Source organism: Venturia canescens, chromosome 4 (assembly GCF_019457755.1).
Source record: "Venturia canescens isolate UGA chromosome 4, ASM1945775v1, whole genome shotgun sequence".
In the NCBI taxonomy this organism is placed as follows: Eukaryota; Metazoa; Arthropoda; class Insecta; order Hymenoptera; family Ichneumonidae; genus Venturia; species Venturia canescens.
Genome location: NC_057424.1, coordinates 1,451,119 through 1,472,688, shown reverse-complemented (window position 1 = coordinate 1,472,688; position 21,570 = coordinate 1,451,119). Strand labels below are relative to the sequence as shown.

Sequence of the window (21,570 nt, the reverse complement as noted above, 5' to 3'; positions counted from 1 at the left end):
AGGAAATTTTGTTGTCTAATAAAATTTTCACATGACTTTAAGAGGTCATGTGTGTTTGTACGCGTGCGTGTGTATGTGCACCTGTCCTGTTGTGAACTCTAAAATTTTCCAATATTCCATGTTTCATCATATTTTTCCAACAACTTCAAAACCCCATAACTTATCGTGTTTATGGAAAATATCAGCCTCCCCCGACGAAATATCATCAATGGTAACTAATCGAAGCCGTCCATGCTAAAAAAAAATTTCTTCCGTTGATTTTCGGAAAAGTAGCCAAACTGCATAATTACCAAAAATTGACTTCTTAAGAATTTCAAAAAATTCTACGGCCGTCAAAATTTCATGAACTGACTTCAAATTTGCAGGATCTTTTATATAACTTCTTACCCCTTTTTTGAAAAAACATCGGCAGTCAAATCGTTGACTTAAGCGCGCAGGCTGTGGTCGAAAAATAACGGATGTGTCCTTTATTTTTTAAGTATAGGGTGTTCCCAGATAAGAATACCGTTTGAATGGAAGTGAATTACAAACTTTTGAAAATGATTAAAAAATCAATCTTTTTGAAATTTCAAAAGAATCAACAGCAAAAACTAATATCTATATCGCTTGAAAAACAGAAAAATGAAAAAATCTTATTGTCGGTTTTTTACATAAAATACTGTATTCTATGAAACTTTTTGACTTCCCCCAACTGATTATCATTATTGAACATGACTATTAACTGATAGAAACAAAAAAATTTATTGCCATTTTTGGGAAAAGCCGTACTTCCAAATATTTACCAAAATTGTATTACTCGAAATTATTCGTGTTATTTTCTAAAATTTCTTGGCTGTAATTGATTTATCGAAATTTTTTCAAATATTCATTATTTTCTTTAACTCTGACTCAATATTCCGACTTTATAATTTTTTAATAATTTACAGGAAAAGTCTCGTGTCATACTGCTTCAATTCCACGTTTTTTTATTTATTCATTTATTTATTTGTGAACGAAAAATCTACCTTGAAACGCGATTTCCAGATTTCCCATTGTAGGTTTTGGAATCGAACGCAGTAAAGCGTACATCGACATTACAATACCAGGAGTACAAAAACCGCATTGTGAACCGTGAGCTTGCGCTATTCTCTCTTGTACCGGATGTAACTTTGTTCTGGTACTGCCGATTCCTTCGACCGTCGTAATCGCCATTCCATGAAAACTGCAGACGGGTGCAAGACATGCATTCACTGCTAAATGACTGGATTTTATAGGTTCAGGAAGAAACGTAACGAATGTCTATACGATTATTAACTATTCATATGTTATATCAATTAAAAGGATACAAAATTTTCCCAGTGGTACGATCAATTCGTGACACCATGACGGTACAAGCCCCACAACCTCCTTCTGCACAGCCCAATTTCGTGCCGCACAGCCGTACTGTTCCGTAAGTGAAGAAGAACATATATGATGTTGAAAAATATGCTTTCAAATTTCCCTCTCTCCAATATATTGACCACTTACGCGCTCTGCTGACCCTTTTTTTCTTTTGTAAACTCCTCTTAAATAAATTCTCATATACTTGTTGTTCTGCTATCCTTGCTATACAAACGTATTTCACTGTGTCTCTTTATTTATTTATTTGATTACATCATATGATATCATTGAAATAACTACAAATCTCAACTTTTTAAATCCTGACCATTCTTTCTGAATAACCTGACGACTCTGCAACGAAATTTCCATTCAAAAGGATACGTTTATTGCGGAGATAATGAAGCAGAGTCCACTCAGGCTCCACCGCGGCATCCACGATCTATTTTTTTTTTAATTACCAATCAAATTACATTGTATCAGTATAACTTTTGGAGAGCCGGATAAATATGAAGATGAAAAAATGTAAAAAATAACTATGATAATATACAGCATTGTAGCAAGTTGTTCTTTTAAGGTATTCCTTTCGCAGGATCGTATTTTGGACGCATAAATATGGGGCACTCGAAATTTGGACTGATTCCTAACCTCTGAGAAGTCGCCGTTATATGGGAAAAGATTCTGGTTCTGCCATTTTTTCGACTTCTATCGTTAATATCTCTTGTAAATATTCGATAACCCTCCATTTTTATCGTCACTATGGATTCCTTACATTTTTTTCTATCTGCGAGACAGTTTGTATCAGGAATGTAGTCTTATTTATGTTAGTATATGAGTTATTCAATAGAAATGTAGTGATGATGGAATCTCCATAAGCTTCCGCAAAAATTTTATGATTTTTGAAGTTTTAATTCTTTATCAAATGTTCGATAACTAGACCTGAAATTTCGCCAATCTTTTTGCCTCCCTCCAATTCAGACAAGATTTATACCAAATTTGAATTTACGATTTTAATTAATCAAAAAGAATTCCAGCTCTGCTCTTAACAATCATAAAAATAAAAAGATAAAATTTTACGTGAAATAGGCAAGGATAGCGCAGATCACAGGCTCTGGGATTGAAACGTCACCAAATCGCTCCGAGATTCCAGGCATTCAAGAAAATTTAGGAAAACGGAGTTTATGATTTTTCGAGCAGAGTTCAGAGTCTACACTGTTCAAGAGATCTGAGCTGGTCTTGTAGGCAGGGAGAACTGACTGCCGAATTAGTCGCGCAGCGCTTCTTATACCCCGTTCCCCACCACAAAATTCTCGAGCGCCGCGAATCTCAGTTTTCGATCGGTTCTGCGCACCTTTCAGTAACGCCTTCTAGGATTGGCCCGTTGCCATGATTCACGCTCGCCCGTTGGTTGAGCGGGCTAACATATGATGCATGAACTACCGCTTTTTATGTTTTTCAGCTTTGTGTGATTTTTAACAACAAAAACGTCCATTTGATTAGTTCTTATTTAATTTTTTTCATCTTTTAGCATTGTTAGTTGATTTAATATGATTTGAACAATTATAATCGATGAAGTCACGTACGCAGTCCTATAGCCCAGTAATGCTCTGCTCGCGCATGCGCCGTAATCGCTTTTACATTTTTCATTATTGATTTGATTTTATATCATTAATTTGTTTCGTGATCATTGTTCTTGGATTCATGTTATTTTTCCGATTATATTGATCGTTTTTACTATCTTATCCGACTTAAAATAATAAAATGCGAGAAGAAATAATTTTCGTAATAATGTGGCGCGGCGTAGTTCAGAACGGTGCCTGTTGCCCCGCTTGGGCCCATGCACAGCGACCCAAGATAGCCGCCACCTGTCACCGGCGTGCGTAGTCGTTACGATGTTTTTGTCCACGATCTTTAGATCGTGGAGTTTTCCGTTAGTTTTGACAGGCTCGGGCCGTCTCCCGGAGTGTTTCGTCACAATTTATCATTGGTAGATTTGTATTTTCTGCTTTCACAAAACCGTCTTCCATGATGCGATTTTAATCAAATGAATGATAAAAGTCCCCCAAACCTGCATAATAACTCATAAAATTTCAAAATAACACAGAGCGCACGATAAGAATCTAGATTGTTTACTATCGGAGTGAAGTCACTTTGGAATCCAAGATGGCGGATAGCGTTTTTAACATTTGAAAAACGGATGAAAAAAGACGATTTTAAAAATTGAATTATAAAATTGATATTGCATTTTTATGAATAAATATTCACGTTTCTCGTTTACTTTTTACGAAATGTGTTATAAACATGAATTTTGCTTTTTCATAGAGGAAGTTATATGTAATGGTGAAAATTTTTTTTCTAGTTTTTCATGTCAATGTGCTCAAAATGTCCCAAAATATCGAAAAATAATATCTAGGAAAAATGTCGGGATGTGTGCGTGTGCGTGCGTACGCGAGCGCGCGCGTGTGTGTTATGGCACTGCAAAATTAAAACGGTTAGAACTCGAAAACCTACAGTTTTGTAGAGATGTTAATCTATACAAGCTCTTTATTCTCTGATAATTTTGTCAGAATTTGTAAAAAAATACGAATCCTACGACGTTTTGAAATTTTTAAAAAAAGGGTGTTGACGCTCTAACTTCCGAAAATTTTAATATTTATTGCTGATTTTTTTTTAATAAATAGATTATCATAATAGGAAGGTTGGTATTGAATTTGAGAAATATCGGTTGAGCGGTTTCAATTTTATGGTTTTTGGAATTTTACGAAAATATGATTTTTTCGAAAAATTGTCTAAGCGCTTTAATTTTTGGAAATTTTGTGAGATATTGTGTATAATACTTCCTCTATAATTTCCAGCAAAGTTGTCGAAATTATTTAATTTAAATGTAAATAGCAAAACTATGAAAATTGAAAGTTGCAAACTGTTTTTTCTGATGGCTCGTCATCCAGTTTTGGGAGCAGTATATAAGCCTAAAAAAGTAACAAATTGTTTTCTCAAACTTTTAGAATAATGCTGAAAGCTTCTTCTATGAGGAAGCCAAAATGAAAAATATAGCACCTCGTAGAGTACGATTTGATCATCGTGCATCTTAAACATCGTGCATCTTGACCATCTTGAGGAAGCAATTTGCCAATTTTAATTTTCAACATTTTTATATATTTTTATACATGGTGTAAAATGCCCTATTTCAAATTTACTAACCAAATTAAGTAATACTATATATAAACGTACCTCTTGGCCATTGACGTAAAATACTAGGGTATGGAATTCTTTCAATTCATGAAACGTTTGTTCGCTTTTACCACTTGCCTCCATTTCTCCACTGGCTTCGGTTGTCAATCCATTCATTTTTATGTTTTCCGTTTTGTTTCCAATTCCTGGAATAAATATAAGATTTTTTTTTCTTATTTACTTCATTCAGCACAATAAATCGTGGACTCGAATTTTTGCAGATATATCAATAAATTACTTCGAAATTTCAACTGTTATTAGGGTTTGAAATTTTTTATATCTGGGCAGATCCATTACTTTTTGATCGCAACCTGCGAGCTTAGGTCAGCGATTTGACTGCCGATTTTTTTTCTAAAAAAGTGGATTATTAAAGAAGATGATCCCCCAAATTTGAAATCAATTCATGAAATTTTGATAGCCGTAGAATTTTTTAGCCATTTTCACGATTTTTTGCCTCATACGAGACTTAAAGACTCGTATGAAGCGGCATTTTTCTTCCTCAGTCTTCCGCTTTAGAGATAAAAATGGTTTTTCATTCTAAACGAAAATCTGGTTGAATTAGCACCCTGTTCTTAAATTACTATTTTTACAAAATTCCTCGTATTTCTGGAACGCTACAATAATGTTGCAAGTAGTTGGCTTTGAGACGGCTCAAATTTTTTATGTAGATTAGATATAGTTGGTTTTTTTACAATAATAACTTATTAAACGCCACGAAATGCTAAAGGCTAGAACTTTTTGAAAAGTTATACAGAACCGCTCCAGTCATCATTTGGGACCGTCAAATAAACTGGAACTCGTCAGACGACGATAGCATCTCATGGTTAAAGTTTCTTTTTAGGAACAATAATCATTCAAATAATTCCATGAAGTACTGGAGGCTCGAACTCCTTGGAAAGTTATACAGGAATACTCCAATCACCATTTAGAATAATTGAATAAACTGGAACTCATTAGAGTATGACAGCAACTCATGGATAGAGTTTCTTTTATCTACAATAATACTTTATTATATTTCACGAAATGCTAAAAACTAGAACTTTTCGAAAAGTTATACAGAATTACTCCAGTCATTATTTAGAATCTATGAATAAATTGGAAAACTCGTCAGACTACGAAAGAATCTGATAGTTAAAGTTTCTATTTATCAACAATAATAATTTAAATAACTCCATGAAGCGCTAAAGTCTAGACCCCTTTGAAAAGTTATACAAAAACACTTCAGTCGTCATTCAGAACCATAAAATAAACTGAAATTCGTACCAGTACGAGTTTTAGTTTTCAGTGTTGTTTTATTGGATATTTGGCACAAAGAAGAGAATGCACTCGCCGATTAAATTAGATTTGCATTTATTACAGAAAAAACAAAGAGCCTTTATTATACTTGGCAGAGTCGAACAATAAGCAGAAGTAAGAAGAGGACAGTGTGGGAAACATAAAAACAAAAAAAAATAAAGCGAATGGAATACAAAACAAAATAATTCCTTAGAAGAAGGAACACACAGGCAGTACAAGCTTGCCCAGTTGTGGGCTCCCGAAGCTTCTCATCACCACCACTACGCGGCAAATCCGTCGAGACAGTTTCTCATAAGCGGATGGTTAGGTCTGCGTTTCAATATAATACGCATCGCTCTATGCCTCAACATCCTCAGCGCGTCTAGGGTACGGTATGAGTTACTCAGCCCTACTGATGAGTCTGTGACCGTACCGAAGACGAAACGCAATGATCCCATTCTTTTCCACCGCTACGCACTTGCCTAGGGATCTTCAACACCAACCTAACCATCCTTTACTTATCCAGAAACTCCTCAACTTTCCACAACTATGTAGACTCTGACCTGATCGTCCCCACGGATGCCTGGTGCAGTAGTTCTCTATACAGTCTACAGCCCAGCGCCGCCTGTCGGTTTTTTATTGAGCCAACTGTATGAATGATTTATTACAACACTTACTCCCACTTGGGATCGACAATTTCAAGCTTTGGCGACTCCCACTTTTTCACGTAAAAACTCGAATCTTGACTTACTGAGCGGCTTTCTACATATATCGGCGATTTGGTACTCCCAATCAAGAAACTTGGTAGAATCTCGGGACAACTACATTGACAGCCCTGTCGTCTGCTGGCCCGAGGCTCTCGCCGAGTATACTTTCTCTGAATAAAACGATTCGCCGCGGTGGGGGTAAAATTGGCAAGTGATTTTTTTGAATTACCGAAGTTATGAGTCATCTGAAGCTTTGAAAATCGAACTTTCAGCTAATTAAGAAATTCTCTTTAGATTGCGCCCAAAATCAACACGATCGGTGGCGTAATTGCTGAGAAAAAACTTTGCACGGGCTCAAGATTATGCAAAAGTTACTGACACATCACGAGTTCGACGTATACGTATACGCGTTTTGACGTAGTTAGTGGTAGTAGAGTTGTTGCCTCTACGCATTCTGATTGGCTCAACGATGTCGGCTCCTCCAGCTGCTAGGCCGACCGCGGGTGAGGCTCAAGTGTTAGAAGGCCTAAAATAGCAAACAGGCATTCTGTATATCTATATATGCGTTATACAGAATGCCTGTTCGCCATTTTAGGCCTTCTAACTTTTGAGTCTTACCCCGACCGCGCTCAGACTCCGTGAATATTATATTATATATATATATATATATAAACCATGTGTCAGTTTTCGATCATCGTATAAACAAACAGAGTTTTGACATTATGGAATGCGTGTGGGATAAATAAAAAAAACTTTCGTCATCTAACGAAGTGCATAGTACTAAAACTTGTGGAATGCTAAACTAAACCGGTATAAAAGCAGTCGCGTAAATGTAGTCTGTGATCTGTGTGTGAAAAAGAATAAAATAAAAATGAAATGCATGTCGACGAAACTTTTTAAGATTTCATTAATTCGTTTGACTGAAAATATGTTTAAACCATAAACTTCCCCTAGGAAAAAAAAGGTTGGGACAAGTACATTGATGATCCCTCGTTTGCTGATAATTCCATCCATGAAAAAAACTTTAAAACAAAATTTTTATAAAAAATGGGCAAAAAAATTATTTTATAAAAAAAACAGAACAATTCGAAAAAAATTTCACAAATCTTGAAAAAGCATTATCTTTAAGAAAAACTGAACTGTATCTATTTTTTGAAGTGTTAAAAGAATCAAATAACAAGGAAAAAATAAAAACCGAAAAATCGCGCTTGAAATCATTTTGGAAACCGATGCCTCATTCTTCTTATTTGATTCGAAGGGCTAAATCAATTTAAAAAAAATCCATCTAATTTACGTGCAGCATTAAAATTTATTATATCAATTCGAGGCCAAGTATTTTCTAATAAATTGAAAAAAGTTACCATTTGAGTTACGTGCAGCACTAAAATTTATGATATCAATCGAAGGACAAGTAATTTATGCGTAACTCCAAATTTCAACATTATGGAACTGTTTTAAGAAGCTTTTAAATCCAAAAAAATCACATGCAAGCTAGTCATTTCTTACTCTATGGTGGCAGAGACAATCGATTTTTTTCAGACTTTCAGGAGCTACTGATATTATTCACAATATTCGACGTCGATTGGATCGATAGAAATTATGTTTAAATATGAGTTAAAATTACTTGTCCGGCCCATCACTTTCCATTAAACTTATTATATTTAAATAAAAATCAGGGCTTTTTTAGAACTGTTGGAGCACAAATATTCATGCAGAGGGAATTTAGCGAATTATCTTCAAGTAATTTTCTCTTAATTGCACTAATTTAATAAGAATGGAAACAAATTGTCCTGTAATATACAAAAGATGTTATTGTGCATCGATAAATAAAAAACATTTTGCACACTAAATATGTTGAAGCTTCCAAAATAACTCCCCAGTTTGTATTGCTATGACGGCAGTTTTTACTTCTCACTTCTTCCAGCGAACGAATTTCATTCGGCATAACTAACCTAAATCGGATTTCAATAAATTTTTAACCGGATTCTCCCGTACAGTTTCGTTTTTTTATGATTGATTTTTATTTGATTTAAATGAAAAGTGATGGGCCGGACAAGTACTTTTAACTCATATTTAAACATAATTTCTATCGATCCAATCGACGTTGAATATTGTGAATAATATCAGTAGCTCCTGAAAGTCTGAAAAAAATCGATTGTCTCTGCCACCATAGAGTAAGAAATGACTAGCTTGCATGTGATTTTTTTGGATTTAAAAGCTTCTTAAAACAGTTCCATAATGTTGAAATTTGGAGTTACGCATAAATTACTTGTCCTTCGATTGATATCATAAATTTTAGTGCTGCACGTAACTCAAATGGTAACTTTTTTCAATTTATTAGAAAATACTTGGCCTCGAATTGATATAATAAATTTTAATGCTGCACGTAAATTAGATGGATTTTTTTTAAATTGATTTAGCCCTTCGAATCAAATAAGAAGAATGAGGCATCGGTTTCCAAAATGATTTCAAGCGCGATTTTTCGGTTTTTATTTTTTCCTTGTTATTTGATCAAGAGACGCGGTAGCGGCTCGACGCCAAGTATTAAAAAAAAAAAACGAAAGTGTAAAAGAAAAGTCAGCGCGAGCCCTGCCGCACTCTTATATACGCGAATATGTCGATTTATGACGTCATAACGTTTTTCAAACCGTTCTCACGGATAAACCATTGTAGTTAAAAATCTGAAAATTAGTGATAATTTTTTTTCGATTTTTCTCTTTCAATTGATCCTTATTGCAAGTAAATCCGTTTACTCAATCCTGAGATATGATGATTTAAGCAATTAAAATCGAATGTTTCGGTACGCTCTAGTCGCTTGGAGTCAGAAAGACTTAAGTAGCGTTTGTTTACCTTTGGACATACGTCCTTTGCACGAAACGTTACTTTTGTCCCGTTTCGTTTCGCCCAGTCCACTGAACGCGATATCCCCTCTACTCGCGCCCGATCGAGCGCGAGAGACAGCGCGCGAAGACTCGTTCCCTCTCTCTCCCACTCGTCGTAACGTGGCGAGAGATCTATACGCATATCCAAAAATGTTCTCACGTTCTTTTTAATGCTACTGCACCGCTGGTTTAGATATTTGGATGCAACAAGGCGTATTTTGAAGAGAAGACATTTAGCTTTACTTTGGTGTATTCGAAAAGTCTCTACGACTTTCATTACGGGTACTACATCGTTTCAACAAACATTGATATTTTCGTTCGTTTGATTTCTTTTTCAACTGGGCCGCAAGTTCACATAAAACAATTTGTCTCCTCAATTTTCGATATATATTTTTTTTTATTTTTCAGCGGAACCTCGAGTACATTGATTGTGGTAACTGTAGTAAAACAATGGGGTTTTTTGGAAAATTCGGAGAGAAAAAATTTTACTTCTTCAATTCCAACACATTCAAATTTTATCAGATTTTTTTGCTAATTTTTGTCAACCAAAAATTTCTACATGGTACGTTAATAAATTGATCTGGAATTTTCGAGAACTATGGAGCCGTATTAGAATATACAGAGTGGAAAAAATTTCATTTCTACTTTTGATTTTTTATTATTAACCGGTTGACTAGTAAGCTTTTTTTTCTGGTTTTCGTGCCAAAACTGGCACGAGTCAATAAATTACCGAAATACATGAAAATTTGTTTCTTGGGATTTTCGAGGTTGCTGATTTCATTCCCAATCTTAATTTTCATGTAGCTACCTTCGAAAAGGATGAAAATAAGGGTTGAAAGTGAATATTTCTGATTTGCTAGCGGCATGTTTTTATGTTATATTAAATGGAAAATCCAAATTTTTTAGGATGAAAATGAATAAAATTCACTATCCCCGAGGGGGTGAAACATGAGGGTTAGAGGTAAAATTTTCAGATTTTTCAATGGGAAATTTTTGCGTTATATTACATATAAAATGTTCGTTTTTGAGGGTACCAGATTCTTTCATCAAAGTAAAATAAAATTCGCTACCTGCGAAAGGGTGAAAAATAAGGTTTGGGGATGAATTTTTTAGATTTCTTATTTCTGAGTTCTTATTTCTTCTGAAATTCTGAGTTTTTTAGAACACTAGACTCTTCTATTGAAATGCACCCCCAACCCTCATTTTTCACCCCTTGACAGATCCGGAGTTTTGGTTTATTTCGACAAAGGACGTTCATGCTCTACAAAAAACATACAGTTTCTATGTGGAAAAGCATAAAATTTCTCGTTGAAAAATCTGGAAATTTCACCCTCAAACCTTATTTTTCACCCCTTAGGGAATAGTGATTTTTTTTTCATTTCAATAAAAGAGTTTCGTGTCCTAAAAAACTTGCAATTTTCATGTAATGTAAAAAACTTTCACATTGAAAAATCTGAAAATTTCACCCCCAACTCTTTTTTTTCATCCTTTCGCGGGTGGTGAATTTTATTTTATTTCGATAAAAGAATCTGGTATCCTCAAAAACGAATACTTTTTATGTAATATAGCATAAAAACTTCCCATTGAAAAATCTGAAAATTTCACCCCAACCCTTATTTTTAATTTCTTCGGGGATAGTGAATTTAGTTCTATTTCTAAATTCTATTTCTAAAGAGTCTAGTGTGGAATTTTCGGGTAATATCGCATAATAACTTTCCATTGAAAAATCTAACAATGTTAGCCTTAACGCTCGATTTTCACCTCTTTCAAGGTGAAAATTAAGCCCGGAAGTCGATTCGGCAACACAAAAAATCCTTGTAAACCCTTTTTCATCCCAATCGGTTGAAAATTTAAAACAAGATTTCAATATGTACGCATATCATACATTATTACCAGAACTAACCCGACTTTTTTTGTATATACCAGTCAACAGGTTATTCGCTCCGTACGCGTAAAGTAGTGCGCTCGTACTACTTTGAAAGTGCGAGCGTGTGTCGTGTATACGTGTTCCCCCAAAAACGCCGGAGTTCCATTTACGGTGGTGCTGGCAGTATGCATGAATACACTAATACTATTAGTGCAGTAGTATTAGATTTTTGGCTCCGCCCACGTACACAGAGCGAATACGTGGTATGAGATGCCAATGCTCGTTTTTTTAAAAACTTGTGAATTTCGTGAATTGTGAAAAAAAGTGCTGTACACCAAAGGTAGTTTCTTTGATATGAGACAAACATTTTATGAGTACTTTTTACACAATTCACAGTATTTTTTCTATGAGTTTCTCAAGAATGCATTTCAGTGTTTCGTGCCATGTCTTATTATAAAGAAATCGATCAATAAAAAATTCAAAAGCAAAAATGACACTTTTTCTACGTTGAATATTCTAATACGACTTCATGATTCTCGAAAAACCTAGATCAATCCATAACTGTTTGAATGAATGAGCTGAAATTGAATAAAAGGTAAAACTTTTCCTTCAAATTCCATTAAAAAATCTCATTGTTTCAGAGTTACGACAATCGAGGTACTTGAAGTTTCACTGAAAATTGCATGGCGGAAAATGTTAAAAAAAATTTAGTGAATAAACAATCGCTGACGCGACTCTTTTTACGCTTGAAATATCGTGTGAAATTTAATATTTCTCGCGATACGCGGGAATTTTCAAAATTTTTCTTTTGCTAAAAACGCGATGATTGAGCGAAAAAATCGTTTCCAATAAAAAAATTGAATCTAAAACCTCAACTTTTGAGGATTCGCTCGTAGAATTGAGGAGAAAAAATTTCATGTGAAAACGCGGTCCAATTGAAAGGGGAATCCAACAAACCAAAAATCAACGTCTTTCGAAATGACGTAGCACCCGTAAAAAGGGTCGTAATGACTTTTCGAATAAACCAAAGTAAACCAAAATAAACCAAAGTAAGCTCTTCCCTTTAAAATCCTCCTTCTTGCATCCGAGATCTAAACCAGTGGTCTAGTAGAAGAAAAAAGAGGGCGGAACATTTTTGATCTTTTATTCGGAAATTTTTCCTCGGTAGTGAAAACACTTGAAAAAAAGTAAAAAAAAAGCGTGACAAATATTGAAAGACCGCAACCTTAGTTTTGAATGATCTTCACATATTATCATTGTTAATTTGAAATTTTCTTCCTCATTATTTGTTTCATGATAGGGAAAAAAATATAAGACCATTCTAATATAGACAAGATTTACATCATTTGAAATTGACTAAACAGTTTTTGTCCGTCAACATAGAAAAAATAAATATTTAGTAGCGTTGATTGCTTTCGCCATCTGAAGGTAGTTATTCAACTTTAAACAAATCATTTGTAAAAAATTTTTTGGAGATAAGAAAAAATGTATAATTTTCCAAAATATTTACTAATTGTCACTCTTCTAAAAAAAAAGCGAAATCACTATAAAAATACTTCAAAAAAGTAAAAAAAGAACGCCAAGTATTAAAAAACCGCCCCTCTAGTTTCGAATGATCTTTACTATATTTTCAGTAAATGAAAAATTTCCTTACCCATTATTTATTGCTAAAATGACATAGTAGGATGATCAAGATAAGAAAAAAAATATGAGATCATTTTAGCATAGCCAAGGATTTTGAATATATTTCGATTTCTGCAAAGAATCATGTTACACCTCCAACTGTACTGGCTAAAGAGTTTTGTGACTTCAAGCGTTCCCAGAATGATTTTGCGATTAAGATATTGTTATTCTAATTTAATGCACAAATTCACTGTCAAAATTACACACAAACTTGGCGTGGATGGTTTTCAAATGGAAGCTCGGCGAAGGAATGGTAATGCTCCATCCGTCTGCATCTAGAGCGAATTTCAATGCCCACTAATTAATTTGTTTCTTATTTCGTTATCCTTCATCCAGCCACGTATGAATTTTTTACTTGTCTACCTATCCATATACTGGTTCATCACAAGTATTCTGTATCCCATTCTCTGATTCATTCACCAGATTGTCTATTTCTTTTATTCCTAAAACCATACTTTCTCCACATTCTATTCGTTTGTTGATTCAATAATTTAAACCATTCGCCTGGATATTTATTGTGTAATAATTCATTAAATCATTCATATTTGCTAAGTATTTTATTTTCTTCATTAATCTCTTTCATCTATACACTATCTCAGGAATCTATTTTATTCATCAAACCATTAATTTTGAATAGTATATTTGATCAATCGTGTCTTCCCGAGCTTCCATTTGAAAACCATCCACGCCAAGTTTGTGTGTAATTTTGACAGTGAATTTGTGCATTAAATTAGAATAACAATATCTTAATCGCAAAATCATTCTGGGAACGCTTGAAGTCACAAAACTCTTTAGCCAGTACAGTTGGAGGTGTAACATGATTCTTTGCAGAAATCGAAATATATTCAAAATCCTTGGCTATGCTAAAATGATCTCATATTTTTTTTCTTATCTTGATCATCCTACTATGTCATTTTAGCAATAAATAATGGGTAAGGAAATTTTTCATTTACTGAAAATATAGTAAAGATCATTCGAAACTAGAGGGGCGGTTTTTTAATACTTGGCGTTCTTTTTTTACTTTTTTGAAGTATTCTTTTAACACTTTAAAAAATAGATACAGTTCAGTTTTTCTTAAAGATAATGCTTTTTCAAGATTTGTGAAATTTTTTTCGAATTGTTCTGTTTTTTTTATAAAATAATTTTTTTGCCCATTTTTTATAAAAATTTTGTTTTAAAGTTTTTTTCATGGATGGAATTATCAGCAAACGAGGGATCATCAATGTACTTGTCCCAACCTTTTTTTTCCTAGGGTCCGTTTTATTTGATAAGAATTAGTTTAGGAAGCGTTCACACGGTTTTGTAGCTGTCTCAGCAAAAGTGACCGTGAGAGGCCGACCGTACTACGCTCGACCACCGCACGTTACCCACGCGAAGTAATACATAATAGCACTAAGATAGATTTTTATAAGCGTGCGAAGTTTAGTTTTAAACACTTCTTCGACTTGGTACGATCTCGAGAGACGTAACAGACAAGAGCCGAAGTTCAGAACAAAAAACTTGTGAATGTTTTATGATTCAGTGAAGAACAGTAATAAATTTAAGTTTTAATCATAAAAAACAATTTAATGAATTTTTATTCCGACGAAAAATCCGTGGCATAACAATATACAGGGTGTCCCATTTTAATCTTACACCTGACTTTTCTCGGAAAATATTGCTCGGATCAAATATTGTGTGGAACAAAACTTTTAGGGGTTGAAGGGGGACGTTTGATAAAAATTGGTTTGTGGATCCAAAATTCAAAATGGCGGCGTTAGAATGGCCGACATGTTTTTTTCGAATGGAAACATAACTTTTTTTCATCACCAAAAAATTTTTCAGCGCAAAACCAACAACTTTTGTTGGAAAAATTTTTTGATTAAGTTCATATTTTTTCAGTGAGAACATCATTTTCAACTATTTTAGAGGTATCCAGGATGTACCGCGAAGAGATCTTTAACGTACCAAGTGCAAGTGCGTTTGCGTGTAAGGAGCATATCAACGATTTCGTTGGGACTGAAATCAGCCATTATTGCTAATTTTCAGAATTTTCCTCTAATTTAAGAACTTTTAAAAATTTCGAGAATCAAGAATTTTTCTCTGATTTCAGAACCTTTACAAATTTTCGATTTCGTCTCTTGCTAATGGCTGCGGAGTCAGACGATAAACGTTTCAATCAATTTTTCATCCGTGGGCGATCACAATGACTTCTAAAATAAAAAATTGTTCTCTGATTTAAAACTCTAAAGTAAGAGAACTACGCAAAGTCAGACTACGTCAGTACTACCAATGATGCTTTCTTTAATCTCTTACAAAGTGAACTTACCTTTAATCGTACGCGAGGCTTACGCTTAAAGATAAGTACACGCAAGCGAGGCTTACGCTTAAAGATAAGTTCACGTAAGCGAGACTTACGCCTACTTTTGAGTTGTAAATCAGAGAAGAATTTTTTATTTTAGAAGTCATTGTGATCGCCCACGGATGAAAAATTAATTGAAACGTTTATCTTCTGACTCCGCAGCCATTAGCAAGAGACGAAATCGAAAATTTTTAAAGTTTCTGAAATCAGAGAAAAATTCTTGATTCTCGAAATTTTTAAAAGTTCTTAAATTAGAGGAAAATTCTGAAAATTAGCAACAATGGCTGATTTTAGTCCCAACGAAATCGTTGATATGCTCCTTATTTTAGGGAGGTGTCGGGGCAATTACTTCCGAGCTGAAAATTTGTATCGACGTGAATATCCTGATCGTCGTCACCCATCACGGCAGATAATCCGAACCCTTGAGCAGCGGGCGAGGGCAGGTCGGATGATCCGCCACCGTCGACATTTCCCAAACGTCAATAATTTTGGTGGATTGCATGAAGCCCGAAACATGGCTATTTTAGCCATGGTAGCAATTGATCCTCATTTGAGTACCAAAGTGATCTCGGAACGTCTGGGGTTTCCCAAATCGACAGTGCATCGTGTATTGAAAGGTGCGAAACTTCACCCGTACCGACTACAATTCCACCAAGACACTCCTAATCCAGATCCGTTGCGAAGGGTAGCGTTTTGTCGGTGGGCGTTGAGACAAATCGAGCGATCCAGGGACTTTTTTCGATACGTTATGTTCAGTGATGAATCCAATTTCAACAACCGTGGTCAAGTGAACCGATGGAACTTTCGGTATTGGTCTGATCAGAATCCACATTGGTTGAGACAGATCGATCACCAGCATCGATGGAGTCTGAACGTATGGTGTGGTATTGTGAACGGGCAATTAATAGGTCCCCATTTTTTCGAAGGGAAATGTGAACTCTGTCCGTTACCTTGATTTTCTACAAAATGAACTGCCTCTTTTGCTAGAAGATCTGGATTTGGAAACACCTCAACAGATGTGGTTTCAGCAAGACGATGCACTCGCTCACTGGGCTCATGTTGTTCGAAATCATCTGGATACAACATTTGGTCAACGGTGGATTGGTCGAGACGGTCCTGTAAATTGGCCTCCAAGGTCACCAGATCTTACCTCTCCTGATTTCTTTTTGTGGGGGTACTTAAAAGACGCTGTCTACCGTCAAGCTCCAACAACACGAGAGAACATGAAGGAGCGGATAAGAGCTGCCTGCCGTGCGATCCCGAGAGATGTTTTCCTACGCACAGTTGATGGTTTTGAGAGAAGAATTCAGGCATGTTTAAACATGAATGGAGGGATCTTTGAACATCTCTAGGGAGGGATCAGAGTACACTCACAAGGAGGGTTTGGAGTCCGAAAATACTGCGGTAGTGACGAACCGCAGAGACCTAATCCTTGTGAGCTCGTACCTATGGGCATAAAGGCATTGCATGCCCCTCTTTTTAAAAAAAGTTGAAAAATAAAATGAAAATAAAAAACACACACACATGCACCTCCACGTATGCACGAATATGCAGACGCACACGCAAACGCACTTGCACTTGGTACATTAAAGATCTCTTCGCAGTGCATCCTGGATACCTCTAAAATAGTTGAAAATGATGTTCTCACTTAAAAGATATGAACTTAATCAAAAAATTTTTCCAACAAAAGATGTTGGTTTTGCGCTGAAAAATTTTTTGGTTATGAAAAAAAGTTATGTTTCCATTCGAAAAAAAACATGTCGGCCATTCTAATGCCGCCATTTTGAATTTTGGATCCACAAACCAATTTTTATCAAACGTCCCCCTTCAACCCCTAAAAGTTTTGTTCCACACAATATTTGATCCGAGCAATATTTTCCGAGAAAAGTCAAGTGTAAGATTAAAATGGGACACCCTGTATATATATCGATCGAATTTATGACTGCTGTTAACATGCTACGTTTTTTTAATGTCTGCTGTGCTGCCGTGTGGTACGTTCTAAAGTTGACGTCAGATTTCCGATCATAAACAACCAATTTCACCAACCAATCACAACGTCTAAAAATGGATGTCGTCAGATCCAACCAATCTGAAACTCGAGAGCATCAAAGTGCCTTTGATGGTGTTTATAAATACAGACGCATAAATTCTTGAATGTGTTGATAACTTTTGCATAATCTTGAGCCCGTGCAAAGTTTTTTCTCAGCAATTACACCACCGATCATGCTGATTTAGGGCGGAATCGAAAGAGAATTACTCAATTGGCTTAAACTTCAATTTTCAAGTTGCTAAATGGCTCCTGAGCTTCGTAATTCAATGCCAATTTTACCCCCACCACGGCGAATCGTTTTATTCAGAGAAAGTATAGTCTCGGCGAGAGCCTCGGGCCAGCAGACGACAGGGCTGTCAATGTACTTGTCCCGAGACTCTGCCGAGTCTCTTGATATCCAGAATTGCACATAAATTACTCCAAACTACAAATGTATCGCAAATTTTGTTTATTTCACAATAAGGTTATGGCACAATGTTTGCAGCACGTTTTCCGGTTTCTCTCATATGAAATGCCGACAGTGACATATAGCGGTGAAAAAAATCCGACGCTAAGACGACCACCCCCACCACTCAAAATTGGTCGAGTTGCAAGACCTGTATCAAGGAGACTATAGGTAAGGAGTGCAATCTCCGTATTGGGCGCCTGTTAGAAAAACGTCCGTAAAAATGTCGGGCAACCCGGGTTCGAGGAACGGCCACTACGCGTCGCATTGTCGTTTGGTACGGCTATATATAAATCCGAAAAAAATTTCACAAATCTTGAAAAAACATTATGTTTAAAAAAAACTATTCTGTATCTATTTTTTTAAGTATCAAAAGTATCAAATAACAAGTAAAAAATAAAAAACCGAAAAATCGCGCTTGAAATCATTTTGGAAACCGATGCCTCATTCTTCTTATTTGATTCGAACAGCTAAATCAATTTAAAAACATTCAATCTAATTTACGTGCAGCATTTAAATTTATTATATCAATTCGATGCCAAGTATTTTCTAATAAATTGAAAAAAGTTACCATTTGAGTTACGTGCAGCATTAAAATTTATGATATTAATCGAAGGACAAGTAATTTATGAGTAACTCCAAATTTTGACATTATTAAATTGGTCTAAGAAGCTTTTAAATCCAAAAAAATCACATGCAAGCTAGTCATTTCTTACTCTACGGTGGCAGAGGCTTATAAGAAAATCGATTCTTTTCGGACTTTCAGGAGCTGCTGATATTATTCACAATATTCGACGTCGATTGGATCGATACAAATTATGTTTAAATATGAGTTAAAAGTACTTGTCCGGCCCATCACTTTCTATTAAAATTGTTTATTCAAATAAAAATCAGGGCTTTTTTAGAACTGATGGAGCACAAATATTCTTGCAGAGGGAATTTAGAGAGTTATCTTAAAATAATTTTCCCTTAATTGCACTAATTTAATAAGAATGGAAACGAATTGTCCTGTAACATACAAGGAATGTTATTGTGCATCGATAAATAAAAAACATTTTGCACATGAAATATGTTCAAACTTCCAAAATAACTTCCCAGTTTCTATTGCAATGACGGCAATTTTTACTTCTCACTTTTTCCAGCGAACGAATTTCGTTCGGCATAACGAACCTATACTATTATTAAGAATATTAAACTAATAATAAATCGCATTTCAATAAATTTTTAATCGGATGCTGCCGTCCAATTTCGTTTGTTTATGATTGATTTTTATTTGAATGAATAGTGATGGGCCGGACAAGTACTTTTAACTCATATTTAAACATAATTTGTACCGATCCAATCGAAGTTGAATGTTGTGAATAATACCGAGGGATCCTGACAATCGCAGGGGAATCGATTTTTTAAAGTCTGTACCTTCATGAAGTAACGAATGACTTTCATGTGAATTTTTAACGATTTTTATATGTTCAGGTTAAAAAAAATGGGTTGATATCGTTCTTATTATTCGAATGAAAGGTTCTACGATTTTTTATTTCCATTAATTTTTTAGTAATTTCGAAGAAACATTCTGAGCCCGACGAGGATTCTCAACAGTCATTTGTCGCCGGAGATTATATTTCAAATTATTGATAAATACTTGGCCTCGAATAGATATAATCAATTTCAGTACTGCACGTAACTTCCGTTATGACTTTTTTTTCACGCACTTCTTTTTTCTCGAAAATAATTATTATGAATGATTAGTGGCTCCTATGCATAAAACGTCAATTTTTCAATGAAAGTTTCCAATTTGTTCGATAAATATTCCAAATTATCAATAAAAACTTGGCCTCGAATTGATATAATACATTTTTATACTGCATGAAACTTGGATAGTACATTTTTCAATTTGCTCAATATTTAGGAATTTTTTTGAAAATTTTTTATTTTCCTTTATAGAATTTTTTTCGATTGTTTCTTATTTCTGTTGAATTTTTTTGAACTTTTAAATTTTTCTTTTTTTACATCTATAGAATTTTTTTTCCTGGTTTTGAATATTTTTTCTATGTCATCCAGAAACAAGGGACCATCAATGTACTTGTCCCAACCTTTTTTCCCTAGGTGAATTTTGGGGTTTGATATCACGTTTTTTTTCTCGACTTCCTCGATTTCATTTTGATGGCTATAGAATTTAAATTTCGATTTCATGTGTTATTTTGTTAGTATGTTTTTTAAGAATATTATTTTGTTAGTGCATTTTCAAAGATTTTAAACACGCACGATGATGATATGATACTGTGATCTCTTTTCCGCACCACCGTAGGGGTAGAGTTCCAGGCGCGTTTTTTTTTACGTCACGTTATGTCCATTAGGAACCCAAGAACATGAGGAAGTTCATGTTGGTGGCAGGAATATGATTTTCGGCTCTTAACGTCGGATTCCGAGAAAAAAAGACCGATTTTTCGTCAAAATTATATTGAAAATATTTCGTCACAGGTCTGTCCTTGGCCTTTAGCGATTTTTTCCCTTTACTCTAATATATTATGGCCATTAGAAACCCAAGAGCATGGAGAAATCCGGGATGGGTGCCGAGGTATGATTTTCGGTTAAAAATTTTGGTTTCCACGAAAAAAGACCAAATTTTCGTCAAAATTGTACAGAAAAAATGTCGTCTTAAGTCTGTCCTTAGACTTAGGCGATTTTTTTCCTTGTACTATAATATGTTATGCCCACTGGGAACCCAAGAGCACGGAGGAATGCGCGTTGGAGGCCGAGATATGATTTTCGTCTTGTAACTTTGGTTTCCGCGAAAAAAGACAAACTTTTCGTCACAATTGAACTAAAAATATTTTATCACAGGTCTGTTCTTGGACTTTGTCGATTTTTCCCTTCTGCTCAAATATGTTATGCTTATTAGGAGCCCAAGAGCACGGAGGAATGCGCGTTGAAGGCCTAGATATGATTTTCAGCTTGTAACTTTGGTTTCCACGAACAAAGACCAACTTTTTGTCAATGATGTACTGAAAATATTTTGTTACATATTTGTCCTTGGACTTTGGTGATTTTTTCCCTTGTACTCTAATATGTTACGCTCATTGGGAACCCAAGGGCACCGAGGAATGCGCATTGGAGGCCGAGATATTATTTTCGGTTTGTCACTTTGGTTTCCATGAAAAAGGGCTTACTTTTCGTAAAATTTGATGTAAAAAATTATCGGCACAGATCTATCCCTAGACTTTGGCGATTTTTCCCAAGTCTTCATACCAGGAATGAAGGGATGTGAAGACTTCTTTCATAGAACAGATTTTTTCGATCCTTTTTCTCCAAAATTCAAGTGAGAGATAGATAAAATTCAAAAAAAATCCAACAGAATTGGCAGTTTTGAGATATTATATACAGGGTGTCCCATTTTAATCTTACACCTGACTTTTCTCGGAAAATATTGCTCGGATCAAATATTGTGTGCAACAAAACTTTTAGGGGTTGAAGGGGGACGTTTGATAAAAATTGGTTTGTGGATCCAAAATTCAAAATGGCGGCGTTAGAATGGCCGACATGTTTTTTTCGAATAGAAACATAACTTTTTTTCATCACCAAAAAATTTTTTAGCGCAAAACCAACAACTTTTGTTGGAAAAATTTTTTGATTAAGTTCATATTTTTTAAGTGAGAACATCATTTTCAACTATTTTAGAGGTATCCAGGATGCACTACGAAGAGATCTTTAACGTACCAAGTGCAAGTGCGTTTGC

General features: G+C 35.0%; 1 protein-coding gene across 3 annotated transcripts in view; it reads right to left on the bottom strand.

The window, feature by feature from the left end:
* The window catches only part of ry (xanthine dehydrogenase rosy), a 359,506-nt gene that overhangs the window by 303,552 nt on the left and 34,384 nt on the right, over window positions 1-21,570 (bottom strand). For all 3 annotated transcript variants that reach the window (XM_043415814.1, XM_043415816.1, XM_043415813.1), the window contains 4 exons: window positions 4,588-4,733; window positions 1,741-1,798; window positions 1,326-1,422; window positions 1,005-1,240 (listed from right to left, as the gene is read on the bottom strand). In XM_043415814.1, the coding sequence (XP_043271749.1) occupies window positions 1,005-1,240; window positions 1,326-1,422; window positions 1,741-1,798; window positions 4,588-4,704 (508 nt within the window). In that variant the 5' untranslated portion in view covers window positions 4,705-4,733. The remainder of the gene's footprint in view (window positions 1-1,004; window positions 1,241-1,325; window positions 1,423-1,740; window positions 1,799-4,587; window positions 4,734-21,570) is intronic.